Source organism: Euphorbia lathyris, chromosome 4 (assembly GCF_963576675.1).
Source record: "Euphorbia lathyris chromosome 4, ddEupLath1.1, whole genome shotgun sequence".
NCBI classification, from domain to species: Eukaryota; Viridiplantae; Streptophyta; class Magnoliopsida; order Malpighiales; family Euphorbiaceae; genus Euphorbia; species Euphorbia lathyris.
In genome coordinates, this window is record NC_088913.1 from 62,255,264 (window position 1) to 62,274,973 (window position 19,710).

A 19,710-nucleotide genomic window follows, 5' to 3' on the forward strand; every position below is an offset into this window, starting at 1 on the left:
AGGTTATAAAGTTGCAATTGGTGGATTACAGGTCTCTTCTTCGATAGCTACTTCTTCCTTGGGTGCTTATGAATTTTGGCATTCTTTATGGAAGGTTAAAGCACCATCAAAGTTTATTCATACAGTCTGGAATGCAGCTAAGAATGTCTTGCCCTGTTATCAAAATCTTGTCAAAAAAGGAATTAATGTGCCTAACCAATGCTGCTTTTGTGGGTTTCAAGCAGAAACTTTAATACATCTTTTCAAAGATTGCCCAAGAACTATATCATATTGGAGACAAGCGAATCTATTATATCCTGTGTATAGGTTACAGGTTTGTCTTGTCTGGAGTGGTTTGCTACAGTATTGATTTTATTATCGCCGATCGAATTTGCTTTATTTTGTGGGATTATTCATTTTATCTGGTTTGAGAGAAATCAGATTAATCATGGAAAAATGCGTCTCGGGGAAACAAAATCTATGGCAATTGTTTGTGATTTGGTTCATGGATTTTCTGATGTGCAAGAAATTCAGATGATTGGTGGAAGAACTATTTGTTTGGATGTCAATGTGTTGAATAATAATGCTGCTACACGAGTTGGAGCTTCTGGTGTAGGTGAATGTCAAAATGAAAATTTGTTGATGTTACATTCCTTTAGTGCAGCACATGTTGAAGTTAGATGTGAAAATGCTAGGTAGATTTTGGGAGATGAAATTACTAATCAAAATGATGTGGATGAGCCAAGTGTAGTGGTTAATTCTTTATCATCAAATTATAGATGGCAGCCTCCAAAGATGAATTTTTATAAACTTAATTGTGACGCTTCATTTTCGGTCAGATCGTCCCAATGCTCATTTGGGATGGTAGTTCGGGATTGCAATGGTTTGGTGTCAATATCTGGTGGAGGACCAATTGGCTCAACAATATCTGTATTGCATGCAGAATTATTAGCAATTTTATGGTCTTTACGCGTGGTTAAAGATTGTGGATATCAAATGATTTTGGTTGCATCTGATTCAGTTTCAGCTATCAATTTGCTTAAAGGAGATAAAGTTCTGTCAAACTGATTAGGTGTAATTCTAAGAGATATTTTTGAACATTTGCCTCAATTGAGGTTGTTTTTGAGAGACGTCAATCGAACGTTATCGTACATAATTTAGCTGCTTGGACGTGCTCTCTTTCTCATATGAAAATTCTCGTTGAAGATTTTCCTGATTATGTCTCATCTTGTATTCAGAACGATGTTTTGTTTCTTGTTTCATAATACAAGTTTGTTGTTTATAAAAAAAAAAAAAATAAAAGGTCGGTAACAACAACCTCATGCATCATGTTTACCCTACCACCCACGTGGCTGCATCTACTCCTAATGAATCCTGACCTGTACCTCTATACTTTTTAATTACTAACCTACCCCCAAGCTCCTTATTTAAGACGCACCGTTTCACTTCTTCTTCTTCATTCCACAAAATTATTTAAGTGGAACAACCATTCCAACTAGTACAAAGTTTACAAATACAAAAAAAGAAAACAATGGCTTCCGCAGTAACAACTCCGATTACAGTAGAAACCGTCTCTTTCTCACCGGCGGTGAAACCTCCCGCCTCAAATAAGTCGCTCTTCCTCGCCGGCGCAGGTTTGGATTCCACTAGTACTCTCATTGTGTTTATTAATTCTTTTGTTTAATTATTAACCTAGATTGAATTGAATTGAATTAGGTGCTAGAGGAATGGAAATCGAAGGGAAGTTCGTGAAGTTCACGGCGATCGGTGTTTATTTAGAGGAGGAAGCAGTGCCGTTGCTGGCCGTTAAATGGAAGGGGAAGAATGCTGAAGAGCTGACGGATTCCGTTGAGTTCTTCAGAGAGATCGTTACAGGTAAACTTTAATCTGATCTGTTTTTGCATTCTCCGCGTCCCCTGCAAAATCTTATAACTTCCTTGTCGGATATTTGTTTGTTTTGATTTTTAGCATAGAGTTTAACAATTTAAATGTCATAAATCATAATAAATGGTGAGTTACTTAGTATAATTAGCTCCTTAATTGATTTCTTTTTAAGGCGGTACTTCTTTGAGTAGTTCATGTTGTGTGACTTCAATTAAATTAGTATATTGATGTGGTATGAAATAAATGCAATTTATGTGGAGTATGGTTTGTATACGTACACGATATGTTCATAAACCTCCTCCCTCCTACATGGTTATATCATTTCTTCAATTATTTTCATACACGTTTTCTAAACTTAATTAGTTTTAGGCATAATGTAAGTAGAGACCCTAACGGTTAGGGTACACATGGATAGTGTTGATTCCAAATTCTTAATTTTTACATGTCCCAATATCCTACAGGTATACTTTTTTAAAAACGTGTAAGGGTACCCACGAAAATGGTTAAAAAACAAAAGGTTGGGATTCAAATCTCACATCTTACATCTACAAAACAATAATATTTTTTAATATATAAAAGATTTTGACGGGTACCGGGTATCCTATGGGTATTCTCATACATGTCTCATTTGGGTAATGGTTTAGATCTCATTCCCGCCTCATACCCTTTTATACAGGGTATGTGTAGTCTCATTAGGATCAGGTAGTATCGGGTACCTGTTGGTGCAGTACCCATTACCATCCCTAGATGTAACCCTCTCAAATTTGTCTAAAATTATGGTGTTTTGCTAGAGGTTATGCCTCTCAAATTTGTCTAAAATTATGGTGTTTTGCTAGCTCTCTAACCTCGGGCTTAAAATGATATAAGAATTAATAACTTATTTTAAGTAAAGTTTAGAAATCAATTTAAACAAATTGAAATATACCATTTTAATCAAGTTTAGTAGACTAGTAACACACTCTATTTTTTATATATCACTAATAAAGTATGTTTTTATACCATAATTATTCTTACTTTGTTTTTGACAAAGTAAGTCTTACTTTGTTTTTTCCACCATTGGTTGCTTTAAAACGGAATATATTCTAAAAAATAAATTAAGATAGATTAAGTAAGAGCTCTTAGATTGGTTTAAAATTAAAACGGAACCTATGCAATTTTTTTTTGGTAAGACGGAACCTATGCAATTAATAGTAGAAAGTATAAAAAAAAAAAAAAAAACTAATAAGTAATGCATGCGAGATTCCCCGCGAGGATGAAAATTTTAGATAATCAAAACTTTGGAAACCTTAAAAAAAAAGTAAAGAAATTAAAAAATTAAATGGGGATGGGGATTCCTAGCGGGACGGGGATGGTAGCCAAAAAAATTTCCATATGTTATTCGGGGTGGGGACGGAGAATCCCAATAGACTAGTGGTCGGGGATGGTTAATGCAATCTCCATCCCGATCCGTCCCGTTTACAGCCCTACATATAAATTTTCCCATATTTTAATTGGACGGATTTGGATGAGCTTAAAAGTATTTTCTTTAAAGGTTTTTTTACATGAATACCACAATAGATTATAAAATTAAAATTAAATCATTTTATCCAAATTAATTTTCAATATATCATTATTTTTTATAAAATATACTTTAATTAAAAATATTTAGATCTAAATTTATAAATTTTAAATTTTAGTAAATATATTTCATGGTAAAGGTTATGCTTACTTTGTTTTTGACAAAATAAGCCTTACTTTGTGTGTTTTCACCATTGAATTAATTTTATACTCCATCATCCAATGGTAAAAACACACCAAGTAATGGTACTTTATTAAAAACAAAGTAACCATAGAACACATATATTCCACACCTTTAATTTATAAAAAGTGATGATTTTATTAGTGGTGTTCGCTATGGTTACTTTGTTTTTTACAAAGTACCGTTACTTGGTGTGGTTTTCACCATTGGATTAATTTTAGGTGCCCGCTATGGTTACTTTGTTTTTTACAAAGTACCGTTACTTGGTGTGTTTTCACCATTGGATGATGGAGTATAAAATCAATCCAATGGTGAAAACACACAAAGTAATGCTTACTTTGTAAAAAACAAAGTAAGCATAGCCTTCACCTTAATTTTATGCTCTATCATCTAATGGTGAAAACCACACCAAGTAACGGTACTTTGTAAAAAACAAAGTAACCATAGTGGACACCTTTTATTAGTTTGATATAATTAGTGATAAGTTTTTAAAAGTGAATTTTTATGTAAATTTCTCTCTCTTGTTAACCTGATATAACCGGGCCCAAGCAGTGGGTATTGGACCGAACTTGAATTTTTTTTTATTATGATGTGTAATTAGACCCTCCCGGACTCATGAACATGAAAAGAAAAAGATTTGTGATATGAGGATTCCGGTGCCCGCTATGGTTACTTTGTTTTTTACAAAGTACCGTTACTTGGTGTGGTTTTCACCATTGGATGATAGAGCATAAAATTAATCCAATGGTGAAAACCACACCAAGTAACGGTACTTTATAAAAAACAAAGTAACCATAGCGAACACCTGAGGGTTCCGTGAGTTCAATTTCATAATTAAAAATTTGCATGTTAGTAAAAAAAGAAACAAATGGGCAACAACACTATTAGTTTAAATAAATAATTATATTTTATAAAAAAATAATTATTATAAATTCTTAATTTTACAGTTTTTATGTTCCAAAATTTTATTTCAACATTATAAATTTTAGGGTGTTAAGGTGTAAAAATACCTTTAACGTTTATAATCATGAGCAATTTTACCTACATTTAAAATCATGCAATTTTATCCATAATGTTGACAGTAAAGAGCAATTTTACCATAATGTTAATAAGTTGGATCAATTATACACCAAAAGTTTGTGAGTCATTCTATAAAAGTTGGATCAATTTTACCCCTAATATTAATAAGTTGGATCAGTTTTACCTTTAACATTATTTTAGACGTTAAGATAAATTACTTTTGGATGTAAACGTTACGGGTATTATTCTTTGATTTTACAGTTTTTATGGTCCAAAACATTAATAGAAAACAAGAATAAATTTAGTCTTATTTTACAAAACATTACTATTTAACCTTAACGTTTGTGATATGGTACAATTATCCAACGGGATAATGGAAACAGACCTAAAATACAACCCAACTTTTATAGTATAATATGTCAATTTAAACTTTTAATTATAATTAATACAAATGAGTGATTATGAATAATTGATGATAGGTCTAATGCTTTTCTAGTTCCCTTAATTCGTTCAAATTAGTCATTTTATCCCTCCAACTCATCGAATGTCTTATTTACCTCTTTAACTCCATAAAAGTGGTATTTCTTACCCCTCAACTTGTCCATTTACCTCCCCAACTCATAGAATGTCATATTTACCCCTTTAACTCCACAAAAGTGGTATTTCTCACCCCTTGCGATCCGTTATCGATGTCTAAATTGGTATCATTTTTTAAACGTTAAACTTATATTGGTGCTATTTTATACGTGGAACCTAAATTGATACTTTCCTAAAAAACCATAGGTCTATTTTGGTACCTTATCCTTACATATAATGTCTTTAACTTGTTTATACTAATGTTCTTGTTATTTTTATCTTTTATTCATTCATTCTCTTTTCAATTTTTTGGCTAATTAAATTTTGATCATCTAATTATTGTAATACAATATTATTATAATAAACACATGAAGGATCAATATAACTGTCAAATTAAAACAAAATAATAAAGTTGATACTAAAAAAAAAATATTTTCAAACTTATTTGAATAAGTTCTATTAATTTTGCACTATAAAGGGGTAAGAAATACTACTTTTATGGAGTTGATGGGTAAATAGGATCATAAGAGGTGAGAAATGCCATTTTTATAGAGTTAAGAGGGTAAATAGGACATTCGATGAGTTAGGGAGTGGTAAAATTAATGACCAATTTGGACAAGTTAAGGGGTGAGAAATACCATTTTTATGGAGTTAAGGGGGGTAAATAGGACATTCGATTAGTTGGAGGGGTAAAATGACCAATTTAGGATGAGCATTAGGCCTCGATGATATAATGCTAAAATTCAATATTTAACCTTTTTAACTATATATATGATTATTATTATTTTTTTTGTGATTTTGAAGGTCCCTTTGAGAAGTTCGTAAGAGTAACAATGATTTTGCCATTAAGTGGTCAACAATACTCAGAAAAGGTTTCAGAAAACTGTGTCGCCATTTGGAAATCAATGGGAATTTACTCAGAAGCAGAAGCTAAAGCCATCGACAAATTTTTAGACCTCTTCAAAGATGAAAAATTCCCTCCTGGTTCTTCTATACTTTTCACACTTCTACCCCATGGATCCCTAGCTGTAAGTAACTAAACATGTTTAATTTATAATAGTTCTTTAAATTAATGGGTAATTGAATTAATGATTCCTTGCAGATTACATTCTGGAAAGAAGGGTCGATGCCAGAAACAGAAAATGGAGTGATAGAGAATAAACTATTATCAGAAGCAGTTTTGGAATCAATTATTGGTAAACATGGTGTTTCTCCTGAAGCAAGAAGCAGTATTGCTTCAAGGTTAGCACACTTTCTAGTTGAAAGTGGCAACTCAGATGTCAACCATAAATAGTGTGTTTTTATGGTGCATATTAAATTCTTAGTTTCTTTATTTATAAATAAGCTATGCAAATAAATACCTACAAATCTATAAATTTCAAGTGAAAACAATAGCATTTATGAAATTATCTTTTACATTCATCGTTTTGTGGTTAGAAAAAAGGATTATTCTTGCTTAAACAAATGATGAACAATTGAGATTTAATTCCAAAAATTATTTGCATTCCATATTTTCCAATACATAATTGAGGGTCATTTATATATTCCACTTTATTTCATAACCAAATAATTTTTAAAAAAAAAATCCAAAATTACCAAACCAACTATGGGTAATCGTCACCCCTTAGGCAGATTTACTTAACAAGAAATGAAGAAAATAAAATAAATTAAAAGCAAACAAATACTTCACACTAGAAATTAAAAGCAAATGAATACCTCACGCTAGAATTTGATTAACTGCTTTTTTAACAAAATATTCTAAAAAAACAATCTTTCACAATATAATTTTTGATGATGTTATTTTTATACCTTCTATCGTCGATCGTCATCTCTTTCGATTTTCAGGCCAATTACTGGTCATAACCGATCTCTTTCGATTTTCAGACCAATTACTGGTCGTGGTTATGGGAGTACTCACACACACTAAATCCTTAGTCGTCCACCGATTCTAATATTGAAATTAAAGTTGTCAAGATTTGAATGAAATGCAGTCCGTATTCTAAACAACAACAAAAATGAAGGAAAAAGTAAAGGATATTGTGTTTGCTCTCAGATTATAGCCATGGTTACTCAAAGAGCGAACATAAGGATCATACATGGATCATCTGTTGGAGAAGCATATTATTAGTATTCTTTGTCTATGTCATTCCTTTGATATGCCCAAATGCATAGTTTGTCAAACCTTCGATCAAACCTTCCATTTCTAAAATATAGAGAGAGGAAATAAAGGAATGTTAACGAGTTGAAAACGAGGTCTGTAACGTAATAGAGGAAGAAGAAATGTATTAAAGTGAATTGAATCGAGGGTTCGATTTTGACCACCATGTTTGTTGATTAAATTTCTTGACATGGTATTAAAGCCTCGTAAATTAAGTGATCGAGGATTTGAATCATGGCAACCTCATTTATTGATTAAATTTCAACACGTGGTAAGATGAGCATATGTTGTGCACGCTTCAAGCCCAAGAGGCATTCATATGAGGTGATGTGTCAGGGATTAAGAGCCTTCGGACCTAGCAGCTTCCAAAAACCGCCTCCCATTAAAAGCATTGCATGTCATTAAGAGTCATTAAGAGTCTTGCGCCATTAAAGAGAAATCATCTGTCATTAACAGAAGGACGTTTCTTATATAAGAAGAATGATTCATTAAGCACTATAAATAGACAAGTATGGAAAAACCCTCGAGGTATGTTAACATCACTATTATGCGGTTTTCAATTATCTTCAACGCTTCTAAACCCTTTCTTACTTAGGCATCGGAGTGGGTTCGTCAGACGTCGATCTCTCTCTGACTTTCTATTCTCTCTTACATGTGATCTAAAGAAGATTATGATGGTATTTTAGATACAATGTTATTATTAGTGCGGTAAGCGTGGAATTGAACAAACATGTAACTTTCAAAAAACAATGTTTCCGACAGGAGATCATAAATGTAGACCTGCAACCAGCAGGCCCCTTCGATCTGAAGTTCATGGAGAAGATATGGAGGAATTTGAGCCAGAATCTAGACACAACCTGGAACCATTAGATCCTAAATACTAGAGGAATTCTAGTATTAGGAGACGGTTCAATTGAAACTATTAATATTCAATATATTAACAATGTAATACCCAAAATTAAATATATTTAAGCTATTTGCTAAAATGAATCAGTTAGAAGGAATTAAGGCTAAAGTATAATTACTTTTGAGAAAAAATTTAAAAGATATTATAAATATAGGGAGCAATATGGAAATTTGGCCAATTGTTGGTAGATAAAAAATCCTACTACGCAGATCATCTTCTTCCCCACATTCAAAACTTCATTTTCATTCCTCACCCTTCTTAAACCTTGTTCTTCCTCATTTCTTCACCATTTCTCACGATTTTTACACCGAAACGAAGCTCTCAACTCCAGCTACAAGTGCATGTAAGTTTGTGAGATTTTCAGTTTTTAAAAAATGTTTAGAGAGAGAAAATTCGTCACTTTTGGTATTCTTTCTATTTCTCGGTCCTATGTTCATTATTTTGCAATTCTAACACCAAAAATGGACTCAGGGGGTCGATTTATCTATGGATACACTAGATTTTGATGCATGCAAGGAGTTTTGAAGTGTAATCGGAGCTACACCAGAAAAAGTAAGAAATCTAACAAAAATTTAATTTTCCGGTTGATTTTGGGTGTTTTGAGAGTGATTCTAGACTCCTGGAATTATAAGAAACAAAGTGGTATGATTAGTTTCTCAAAACAATCAACTTTAATTTTTCCGATAGGCGGATCCGACCACTGGTGATATTTTCCGGTGACATACGAAATAAGTGCAGAAAAATTATTTGGTTAACTTCAGAATGTTCTAAATATTATTTGGAACAACATTAATTCTTGGATCTTGGCCAAATTCCTTACCGTTTAGCAGTGGCGGAGCCAGGAATCGACACTTGGGGGGGCTAATTTTAGTCCAACTATTGGGAGTAATTTTTCGAACTCCAGCCCGTTGGGGCTTGGCAAAAAATTTTTAAGCTTCCAGCACATTGAAACTTTATCATTTTGGTATGTTGGCTAAAAATTATAACATTTTCACACTTTTTTTAATTTTAGCTACAAATCTTTTATAATTTTCATAAAATTTAATTTAGAAATTAAGTTAATTGATTTTTTATATATAGAAAAGAGATAATAAATTCTTAAAAAAAGAGATATAATAAAAATAAAATCAAATAAACAATAAAGAGTTCAATTGAAAAAATAAAGTTCAAATAAAAAAAATGAATGAGTTTAGTGTGGTTTGAACCCATACCTCTCATCTTAAAACAAAGCTCTTAAACCAACTCAACTACTTTAAACTATTGAAACAATACTACATAGATTAAATATATACTAATATTAGGGAGGGCTAGCCGGGACAAAAATTAATGATTCTCAAGGGCGGAGCCGGGGGCCGGGGGGGCTTCGGGCCCCCCCGGCTCTGGGCTAGCTCTGCCCCTGCCGTTTAGTCTCTATAAATTACGAAAGTATATAGTTGGGCGAAATTAAGGAAAATAATTAAGTTGGGTTAAAAATAATTTTTGGATCCTCATTTAAATAAAAATTCAGAATATATAATTTTAAAAATAAAGGTTGAAGGGAGATTGGACAAAGCATAATTAATTAATTATGCTCTTAAGATTATTGGTTAGTTAATTTGATTGATATAGATATTATGAAAATGGATTATAAGTATATATGTTTATATGTTGTTTGATTATGAGTAATTTTAGAAGTAAAGTATTGGAATTACTGACAGTTATGGAACTGTCGGATGATTGATGTCTAACCGGGTTGATAAATTGCAGTCTATGGAGTCACGGTTTGGACTTTGAATATTTTTTAATATAAAAGTGTATTTTATTGCATGGTTGACCCTAGTCATTACTAGGAGGATGTCCGTTTTATAGGGCACTCTGCCGAATTTTCGGTAGAAAGTCTATAAAACGTGACGAAATAAATTTCAATATTTTCCTAAACCAATATAGATTCTAAAAATAATATTATCTCTTTTAGATATTCAACCGGTAGGAGGAGCAGCAGTACCTGAAAACTAGGACAGTCAGCTAGGAGCAATTTGTGAGTTAATTTTATGTTATGCATTTTTAATTTAGCATTTGCATTCATAATAAACTATTTCATGAGATTTCAAGTAAAGTATTATTTTCACTTATAAAAGTGTCTAATTATTTATAATAATTTATATGTAACTATTTGTGGCTAAATACGTGTTATGGACATGCTTCCTGGTGAGCAGCATCAGAACCTTGTGCACACGATACTATTGGTTTATTGGATATTGATGATACTAATATTGTGAATGTTATGATACATGGATAAGCTCAGTTGAGATATTCTCGGGCTATATGATATGTGAATTTTGGATTTAAGTGAGGCTGGGAACAGAATCGGTTGAGTTATTTTCGGTCCTCCAGCTACTGGGCGTGTGGTCGGTTGAGTTATTCTCGCCCCCCCCCCCCCCCCCCCCAATTATTGGATATAAGTAAAATGGTGATTATTTGTGAATTATTAGATTGGGTGTTGAGGTTTAGGGTCCAACACGTATTAAACCACCTATCTATTTATTTATAAGGCAATTTTGTGAAAAGCATATTGTGTGACTACTTATATTATATATATACAATTATTATTATTGTGTGCTAAAATCAATGTTAAATTACTCATGCATTGCATATAATTAATTCACTATGGGAGGTTTGACTCTTTTAATTTTTCAGGTGACTAGAAGTCTATTGCAGCCCACGATCTTTCTTCGGGCAGCACATCTATCTTATTATGTGCGACTATTTAAAAATTATGTTCAAATTTATATTCTAAACCGCAGTACCAGTTTGAGGATTATGTTGTGTGGTTCATTGAAGGATTTAATATTAGATTATGTTAAGACTATTGGTAAGGTTGATTTTATATTATATTAAGGCTTGCTACGGGTTCCGGTAGCTTGAGCTTACCCGTTCCCTAGCGCCGGTCACGGTCCATGGGATGGGTCATGACAAAGTTGGTATCAGAGCCTAGGTTAGAAATTCTATGACCTAGGATGATAAAAAAATCTGGTTACCGCGGACTTAGGATTGCAAATTCGTCTTTGATAGTCTTCTTTTAGTTAGATTCACCCTTTTGTTTATTTACATAACGAGGCAATCAATATCTAAAATAGTTTAAATCGAATTATTAAATCAAACGATTACACATAATTTGATGATGAGATTTTGTTCGCAAAAAGGGAATGATCTATTATCCTAACTATCTTCTTAGAGATGAAGATGCAGATTTAGAAGGGAAACAAACTAGAAGACTAAATAAGTGGAATCTCATTTGAACCAACAAGTTCGACAAGAAGAAATAAAAAAATTTCTAGAAATGCAGGCGATTTAAAATTCAATCAATTCTTTCTATTATCCTTCATTTCTTCTATCAGTATTTACGTTTCTCCTCAACCTCCGACTTACCAAACCGATTTCATATTTTCTTATGAATTGTGAATTCAGTGATAGTCCCTTTGCATCAAAGACTTCCTCATTTTTCCCTCACGTCCTGAGTGTGACACGTATATCTATAATATGGATCATTTTCTTACATGTCTCCTACAAACCTAGAACTTATTAACCCTATTAATCATATACTAACCTTTGTACCACCACACAACTGTTTATCTCAACTCAACTTGTACAAATTTTGATAAGATGATAGCAAATTTGTGGAAGTTTTACGGTTTATGTTAGTTGGAAGGTTTTTCAGAATGATAGATACTATGTATGATGGTACCACATATTACCTTATGGACTAGCTAATTAAAAAAAATGCAATGAGTACCTTACTGTCTATATGGTAGAATAATCTTTAAAAGTGATATATAAGTATGGTTCAAAGATAATATTTAATCTTAAGTGAAGAGTATGACGTGGGCTAAAATTAAGAAATTATTTAATGAAGTCGTCGTCACAAAAAAAAAGATACAACCATCAGAAAAAGGTAATAATATCCATGGCATAAATTATCATGGTCCTTATTATGTTACAACCAATAGATATTTCGTAAGTAGTGTGAGCATATATCAAATAATGTTCGCAATAAGAATTTTAACCTCCTTTTTCAACGATCTTCATCTAGTGTAGCAAGCCAAACTTCTTATTCAAATTGGGAATCTTTCTACATCATCTCAATTCTAGAATGAGTGTGGGATGCATCAGGGTCAACTCAGTCATTTTGTTTGTAGAGACGAGACAGTTGGCAGAACATGGATATGCTATAGTGTAATTCACCCTTATTCCACAAGATAATGAGACTTGAAATGTTTCGGGGGATGCTACAATATTTTTAGATCTTAGTGTTACCCATTCTTTTATTGCTCCTTGCTTCCCTATAAGAATAAATATAACTCCACAAAAGTTAAGGTACTCCTTATCTTAACTACTCCACTAGTAACTCATTAGAAATAAATCTTGTGTCCTCTTTTTGTCTTATTACAGTAGAAGGAAGAGATCTATATGAGGATTTGATTATGTTGGATGTGATTGCTTTTGATGTCATCTTGGGAATGGATTGGTTATCTCAACATTTTGCCACTTTAGATTGTCATGGGAATGTGGTGAGATTTATCATACCGGGAGATATTAAATTTGAATTCAAAGGCAATAAATATACTTCCTCTTCGATTTTGATATCAGCTATAGCAGCTAGAAAGTTGTTGCATAAAGGGTGTCAAGGATATTTGGCCTTAGTCGAGGACACAATGGTAGATGAGGGTAAAGTAGAGAATGTTCCCGTTGTTAATGAATTCCCAGATGTTTTTCCCGAGGAATTACCAAGGTTACCTCCTGAAAGAGAAATTGAGTTTTGTATTGACTTAGTTCCTGGTACTACCCCAATATCCATGCCACCTTATAGAATGGTGCCAGCAGAATTGAAAGAGTTGAAGGAACAGTTGCAAGATTTATTGATAAAGGCTTCATTCGACCTAGCGTGTCTCCATGGGGTGCTCCGGTGTTGTTCGTTAAGAAGAAATATGGATCACTTCGGCTTTGCATTGATTATAGACAGTTGAACAAGGTGACAATCCGTAGCAAATACCCTCTTCCTTGAATTGATGATTTATTTGATCAATTGCAAGGTGCGTGTCACTTCTCTAAAATTGATTTGCGGTCTGGGTATCATCAGTTGAGAATCAGGAGCGAAGATATACACAAGACAACATTCAGAACACGATACGACCATTATGAATTTTTGGTAATGTCGGTTGGCTTAACCAATGCACTAGCAGCCTTTATTGATCTAATGAATAGGGTGTTCAAACCATTCTTAGACCGCTTTGTGATTGTGTTCATTGATGATATCTTGATATATTCACGGAGCGAGGAGGAACACGCCAACCATTTGAGAATGGTATTGCATGCTTTGAGAGAACATCAACTTTATCCTAGGTTCTCTAAATGTGAGTTTTGGATGGAAAGTGTGGCTTTCTTAGGACATGTAGTGTCTAAAGATGGAATTCAAGTAGATCCTAAAAAGGTAGAAGCAATCACCAATTGGAAGAGACCTACTACAGCGACAGAAATTCGTAGTTTTCTGGGTTTAGCCGGCTATTATAGGAGATTTGTTTAAGATTTTTCCAAGATAGCATCACCTTTAACTCGGCTAACTCAGAAAAATATTCCTTTTGTATGGTCAAAAGCATATGAGAACAATTTTTAAAAGCTAAAGGAATGTTTGACTTCAGCACCGGTACTCACTCTACCATCTGGATCAGGAGGATTCACTGTATATTGTGATGCTTTTAGAGTTGGCTTAGACTGTGTTTTGATGCAATATGGTAGGGTTATAGCTTATGCTTCAAGACAATTAAAGAAACATGAACAAAATTATCCAACTCACGACTTATAGATAGCAGCAGTAGTATTTGCACTAAAGATCTGGAGACACTATCTGTATGGAGAAGCTTGTGAAATTTACACTGCTCACAAGAGTCTTAAATACATATTCCAGCAAAGGGATTTGAATTTAAGGCAGAGACGTTGGATGGAACTTTTGAAAGATTATGATTGTGCCATTTTATATCATCTTGGTAAAGCTAATGTTGTGGAATGGTATGAAACGAGATGTAGCAGAGTTTGTATCTCGATGTTTGACTTGTCAACAAGTGAAACTTGAACATCAGAAGCCTTCAAGATTATTACAACAGTTACCTATTCCAGAATGGAAATGGGAGCGAGTAACCATGGATTTTGTAGTTGGATTACCCCGTGCTTTAACCGGATATAATTCTATTTGGGTCATAGTTGATAGATTAACCAAGTCAGCGCATTTTCTTCCAATAAAGACAACATACTTAGTGGCAAAATTGGCACAGTTGTACATGGATAAAATTGTTTGCCTACATGGAGTACTAGTGTCTATTGTGTCAAATAGAGGCTCGGTATTTACTTCAAAATTTTGGGAAAAACTCCAAAGTGCTTTAGGCACTAGGTTAAATTTTAGCACAGCTTTTCATCCACAGATAGATGGTCAATCTAAAAGAACAATCCAAACGCTGGAAGACATGTTGAGAATGTATGTGTTGGACTTTAGTGGTCATTGGGATACATATTTGCCTCTCATTGAATTTGCATATAATAATAGTTACCACTCAAGAATTCAAATGGCTCCTTATGAAGCATTATATGGTAGAAAGTGTAGATATCCTTTATGTTGGGAAGAAGTTGGTGAAAGGAAGCTCACTGGTCCCGAGATAATACAAATAACTTCTAAAAAGGTTCCCATCATTCGTCAAAGATTACAAATTGCCTTCAGTAGGCAGAAAAGCTATGTGGATCCAAGGAGGAAAGATGTGGTATTCATGGAAGGGGACCATGCTTTCATCAAAGTGTCACCAATGAAAGGAATCATGAGATTTGGAAAGAAAGGAAAGTTGACACCTAGATACATCGGACTGTTTGAGATTTTGAAGAGAATAAGCGAAGTTGCATATCAATTAGCATTGCCTCCTAACTTATCACAAGTTCATCCTGTGTTCCATATATCAATGCTAAGGAAATATGTTCCTAATCCTTCTCATGCTCTTTAACCTCAAGCGATAGAAGTTAGTAAAGAATTATCTTATGAGGAGCAACCAGTGGCAATTGTGGATCATCAAGTTTGCTAACTACGATCAAAAGTCATCCCAATGGTGAAGGTGTTATGGTGTAATCATTCCATGGAAAAGTGCACTTGGGAATCCGAATTGGAGATGAAGAACAATTATCCTTATCTATTTCAAACATGAGGTTAGTCCTTCAATTTTAAATTCGACGACGAATTTCTTTAAGGGGAGAAGAATTGTAATACCCCAAATTATATATATTTAAGCTATTTGCTAAAATGAATTAGTTAGAAGGAGATAAGACTAAAGTATAATTACTTTTGAGAAAAAATTTAAAACATATTAAAAATATAGGGACCAATATGGAAATTTGGCCAATTGTTGGTAAATAAAAAATCGCTACTACGCATATCATCTTCTTCCCCACATTCAAAACTTCATTTTCATTCATCACCCTTCGTAAACTTTGTTCTTCCTCATTTCTTCACCATTTCTCACTATTTTTACACCGAAACGAAGCTCTCAACTCCTGCTACAAGTGCATGTAAGTTTTATTGTGAGATTTTCAGTTTTTAAAAAATGTTTAGAGAGAGAAAATTCGTCACTTTTGGTATTCTCTCTATTTCTCGGTCCTATATTCATTATTTTGCAATTCTAACACCAAAAATGGACTCAGTGGGTCGATTTATTTATGGATACACTAGATTTTGATGCATGCAAGGAGTATTGAGGTGTAATCGGAGCTACACCTGAAAAAGTAAGAAATCTAACAAAAATTTAATTTTCCGGTTGATTTTTGGTGTTTTGAGAGTGATTCAAGACTCCTAGAATTATAAAAAACAAAGTGGTATAATTAGTTTCTCAAAACAATCAATTTTAATTTTTCCGATAGGCGGATCCGACCACCGGTGATATTTTCCGGTGACATACGAAATAAGTTCAGAAAAAATATTTGGTTAACTTCAGAATGTTCTAAATATTATTTGGAGCAACATTAATTCTTGGACCTTGGCCAAATTCCTTACCGTTTAGTCTCTATAAATTACGAAAATATATAGTTGGGCGAAATTAAGGAAAATAATTAAGTTGGGTTAAAAATAATTTTTGGATCCTCATTTAAATAAAAATTCAGAATATATAATTTTAAAAATAAAGGTTGAAGGGAGATTGGACAAAGCATAATTAATTAATTATGCTCTTAAGATTATTGGTTAGTTAATTTGATTGATATAGATATTATGAAAATGGATTATAAGTATATATGTTTATATGTTGTTTGATTATGAGTAATTTTAGAAGTAAAGTATTGGAATTACTGACAGTTATGGAACTGTCGAATGATTGATGTCTAACCGGGTTGATAAATTGCAGTCTATGGAGTCACGGTTTGGACTTTGAATATTTTTTAATATAAAAGTGTATTTTATTGCATGGTTGACCCTAGTCATTACTAGGAGGATGTCCGTTTTATAGGGGACTCTGCCGAATTTTCGGTAGAAAGTCTATAAAACGTGACGAAATAAATTTCAATATTTTCCTAAACCAATATAGATTCTAAAAATAATATTATCTCTTTTAGATATTCAACTGGTAGGAGGAGCAGCAGTCCCTGAAAGCTAGGACAGTCAGCTATGAGCAATTTGTGAGTTAATTATATTTTATGCATTTTTAATTTAGCATTTGCATTCATAATAAACTATTTCATGAGATTTCAAGTAAAGTATTATTTTCACTTATAAAAGTGTTATTATTTATAATAATTTATATGTAACTATTTGTGGCTAAATACGTGTTATGGACATGCTTCCTAGTGAGCGGTATCAAGACCTTGTGCGCACGGGTACTATCGGGTTATTGGATATTGATGATACTAATATTGTGAATGTTATGATATATGGATAAGCTCGGTTGAGATATTCTCGGGCTATATGATATGTGAATTTTGGATTTAAGTGAGGTTGGGAACAGAATCAGTTGAGTTATTCTCGGTCCTCCAGCTACTGGGTGTGTGGTCGGTTGAGTTATTCTTGGTCCCCCAGTTATTGGATATAAGTAAAATGGTGATTATTTGTGTATTATTCGATTGGGTGTTGAGGTTTAGGGTCCAACACGTATTAAACCACCTATCTATTTATTTATAAGGCAATTTTGTGAAAAGCATATTGTGTGACTACTTATATTATATATATACAATTATTATTGTGTGCTAACATCAATGTTAAATTACTCATGCATTGCATATAATTAATTCACTATGTGAGGCTTGACTCCTTTAATTTTTCAGGTGACTAGAAGTCTATTGCAGCCCACGATCTTTCTTCGGGCAGCACATCTATCTTATTATGTACGACTATTTAAAAATTATGTTTAAATTTATATTCTAGACCGCAGTACCAGTTTAAGGATTATGTTGTGTGGTTCATTGAAAAATTTAATATTAGATTATGTTAAGACTATTGGTAAGGTTGATTTTATATTATATTAAGGCTTGCTACGGGTTCCGGTAGCTTGAGCTTACCCGTTCCCTAGCGCCGGTCACGGTCCGTGGGATGGGTTGTGACAAACAATGAAAAAAATTTGATTCAAATATCCAATGATTTATTTTATTAGGTCAAACGATAACGACATACCTAATATCGTAGAACATACAAATCATAATTTTGTAAACAAATATAATAATGTTATTTATTTATAAGAACAATCAATTGGTATGCTAAAAAAATGAAATTGTTGATAAAATAAATGACTCCATGCTTAGTTTATTACTGCATACTTATTATAGTTTTTATTCGATTTATAGAACTACTAACAAGTTAGAAGAATTGGAGTTTGCAATTAAAAAAAAAGGTACACCTATTATGCTATTAAGAAATCTAAATCCATCAAGTGGACTTTGTAGTGGAACTACACTGATAATCGCTGAATTATGAAAAAAGATAATAGATGCTTTAATAATACCAGGAACTTTCACAAGACCAAAAAGTTTATATTCCAAAAATAACTTTTTCAACAATAATAAGAAAATATCTGTTTATTTTGAAATTGACACAATTCCTTATTAGAATTTGTTTCATTACAGTAAATAAAAGTCAATGATAAACATTAAAACAAGTTGGTTTGCTTTTAGATGAACCAATTTTTACCAATAGATAATTATACGTAGTCAAGAGTTACAAACAAAAATGATACTAAATTACTTATAAAAATATCCATTAAATGAAGAAAATGAATATGAGCAATTCATTGAAAATGTTGTGTACCCATAAATACAGTAAAACCTCGATAAATGCATATCATTGGGACCGGAAAAAATATTCATTAAGCGAGATTATTTATTTATCGATAAATGAATAAATTATTTATTTATCGATAAATCAATATTTATTATTTTATAGATAATTTTTCATTGTAAAATGCATACATTGTATGTCACAAATGTATCGTCAAAAGAGGTCTTTCAAGCAATGGTCATAGGACTGTCAATTAGTTGGGGATTCCCCATCCCCGTTGGAGACGCGGCCCATTGGGGATGGAGAATCCTTGTTTGTGATCCCCATGGGGCGGGGATTGTTTTTATTTTGTCCCCGATAGTCGGGGATGGAGTGGGTGTGGTTATAAGTGTTCCATCCCCATCCCCGAATGTCTCCAACGGGGATCCCCGACTAAATACCTGAATATCAAAAAAAATAAACTAAAAAAATAAAGATTAAGTTGTAACATGGTTGCAATCTGGTTACTTTAAAACAGAATATATTCTAAAAATAAATTAAGATAGATTAAGTAAGAGCTCTAACTAGGTTGGTTTAAAATTAAAACGGAACCTATGCAATTAGGAGTAGAAATTATAAAATAAAAAAATTATAAAGTAATGCATGCACTGGGGATAGGGATTTCCTGCGGGGATGGAAATCTTAGATAATCAAAACCTTGGAAACTTTAAAAAAATTAAAGAAATTAAAAAGTTAAATGGGGATAGGGATTCCCCGCGGAGATAGGGATTTTTCACGGGGCGGGGATGGTAGCCGAAATTTTCCCCATATGTTATTCGGGCGGGGACGAGGAATCCCCGATAGACTAGTGGTCGGGGATGGTTAATGCAATCCCCGCCCCGATCCGTCCCGTTTACAACCCTAAATTGTCACCTTAAACAACTCTTGCTACAACATGAGCGAAATATACCAAAAGTTGTGTTTGCACTACAAAAAGTTAAGGATGGTGTTCATTTTGGTTTAGGTGGAAAGAAAAAACAATCAACTATAGATGCATTTTTTTTAGAAGAAATGACTTCTAGTTGATTGATTGAAAGGTTTTGGTCTATATATACATTTTGTATGTAATTCAATAGTTATTAATTTATATTTTCATTGGACCCTTAAGGATTTAAATATTTTTATTACTTAATGCATTTAGCGAG

The 19,710-nt window shown here is 32.9% G+C and overlaps 1 protein-coding gene across 2 annotated transcripts; it reads left to right on the plus strand.

Annotated features, from left to right (window-relative positions):
* The first annotated feature begins 1,425 nt into the window (after positions 1-1,425).
* Positions 1,426-11,006, plus strand: LOC136227516 (chalcone--flavanone isomerase 2-like). 2 transcript variants are annotated; one of them, XM_066016204.1, is made up of 6 exons: positions 1,426-1,613; positions 1,696-1,854; positions 6,002-6,225; positions 6,300-6,439; positions 10,217-10,279; positions 10,939-11,006. In XM_066016204.1, the coding sequence occupies exons 1-5, from the start codon at positions 1,511-1,513 to the stop codon at positions 10,248-10,250; spliced, it is 660 nt and encodes a 219-aa protein (XP_065872276.1). In that variant the 5' UTR covers positions 1,426-1,510; the 3' UTR covers positions 10,251-10,279; positions 10,939-11,006. The 2 variants fall into 2 exon arrangements, with proteins under 2 accessions (XP_065872276.1, XP_065872275.1); XM_066016203.1 differs by lacking the exons at positions 10,217-10,279; positions 10,939-11,006 and having other exon boundaries at positions 1,427-1,613; positions 6,300-6,619.
* The last annotated feature ends 8,704 nt before the right edge of the window (positions 11,007-19,710 follow it).

Coding starts and splice junctions, on each gene's coding strand:
- LOC136227516 (XM_066016203.1), top strand. CDS start 1,511: ATGGCTTCCGCAGTAACAACTCCGATTACAGTAGAAACCGTCTCTTTC. Junction 1,614..1,695: donor GCTCTTCCTCGCCGGCGCAG/GTTTGGATTCCA, acceptor GAATTGAATTAG/GTGCTAGAGGAATGGAAATC. Junction 6,226..6,299: donor TACCCCATGGATCCCTAGCT/GTAAGTAACTAA, acceptor GATTCCTTGCAG/ATTACATTCTGGAAAGAAGG.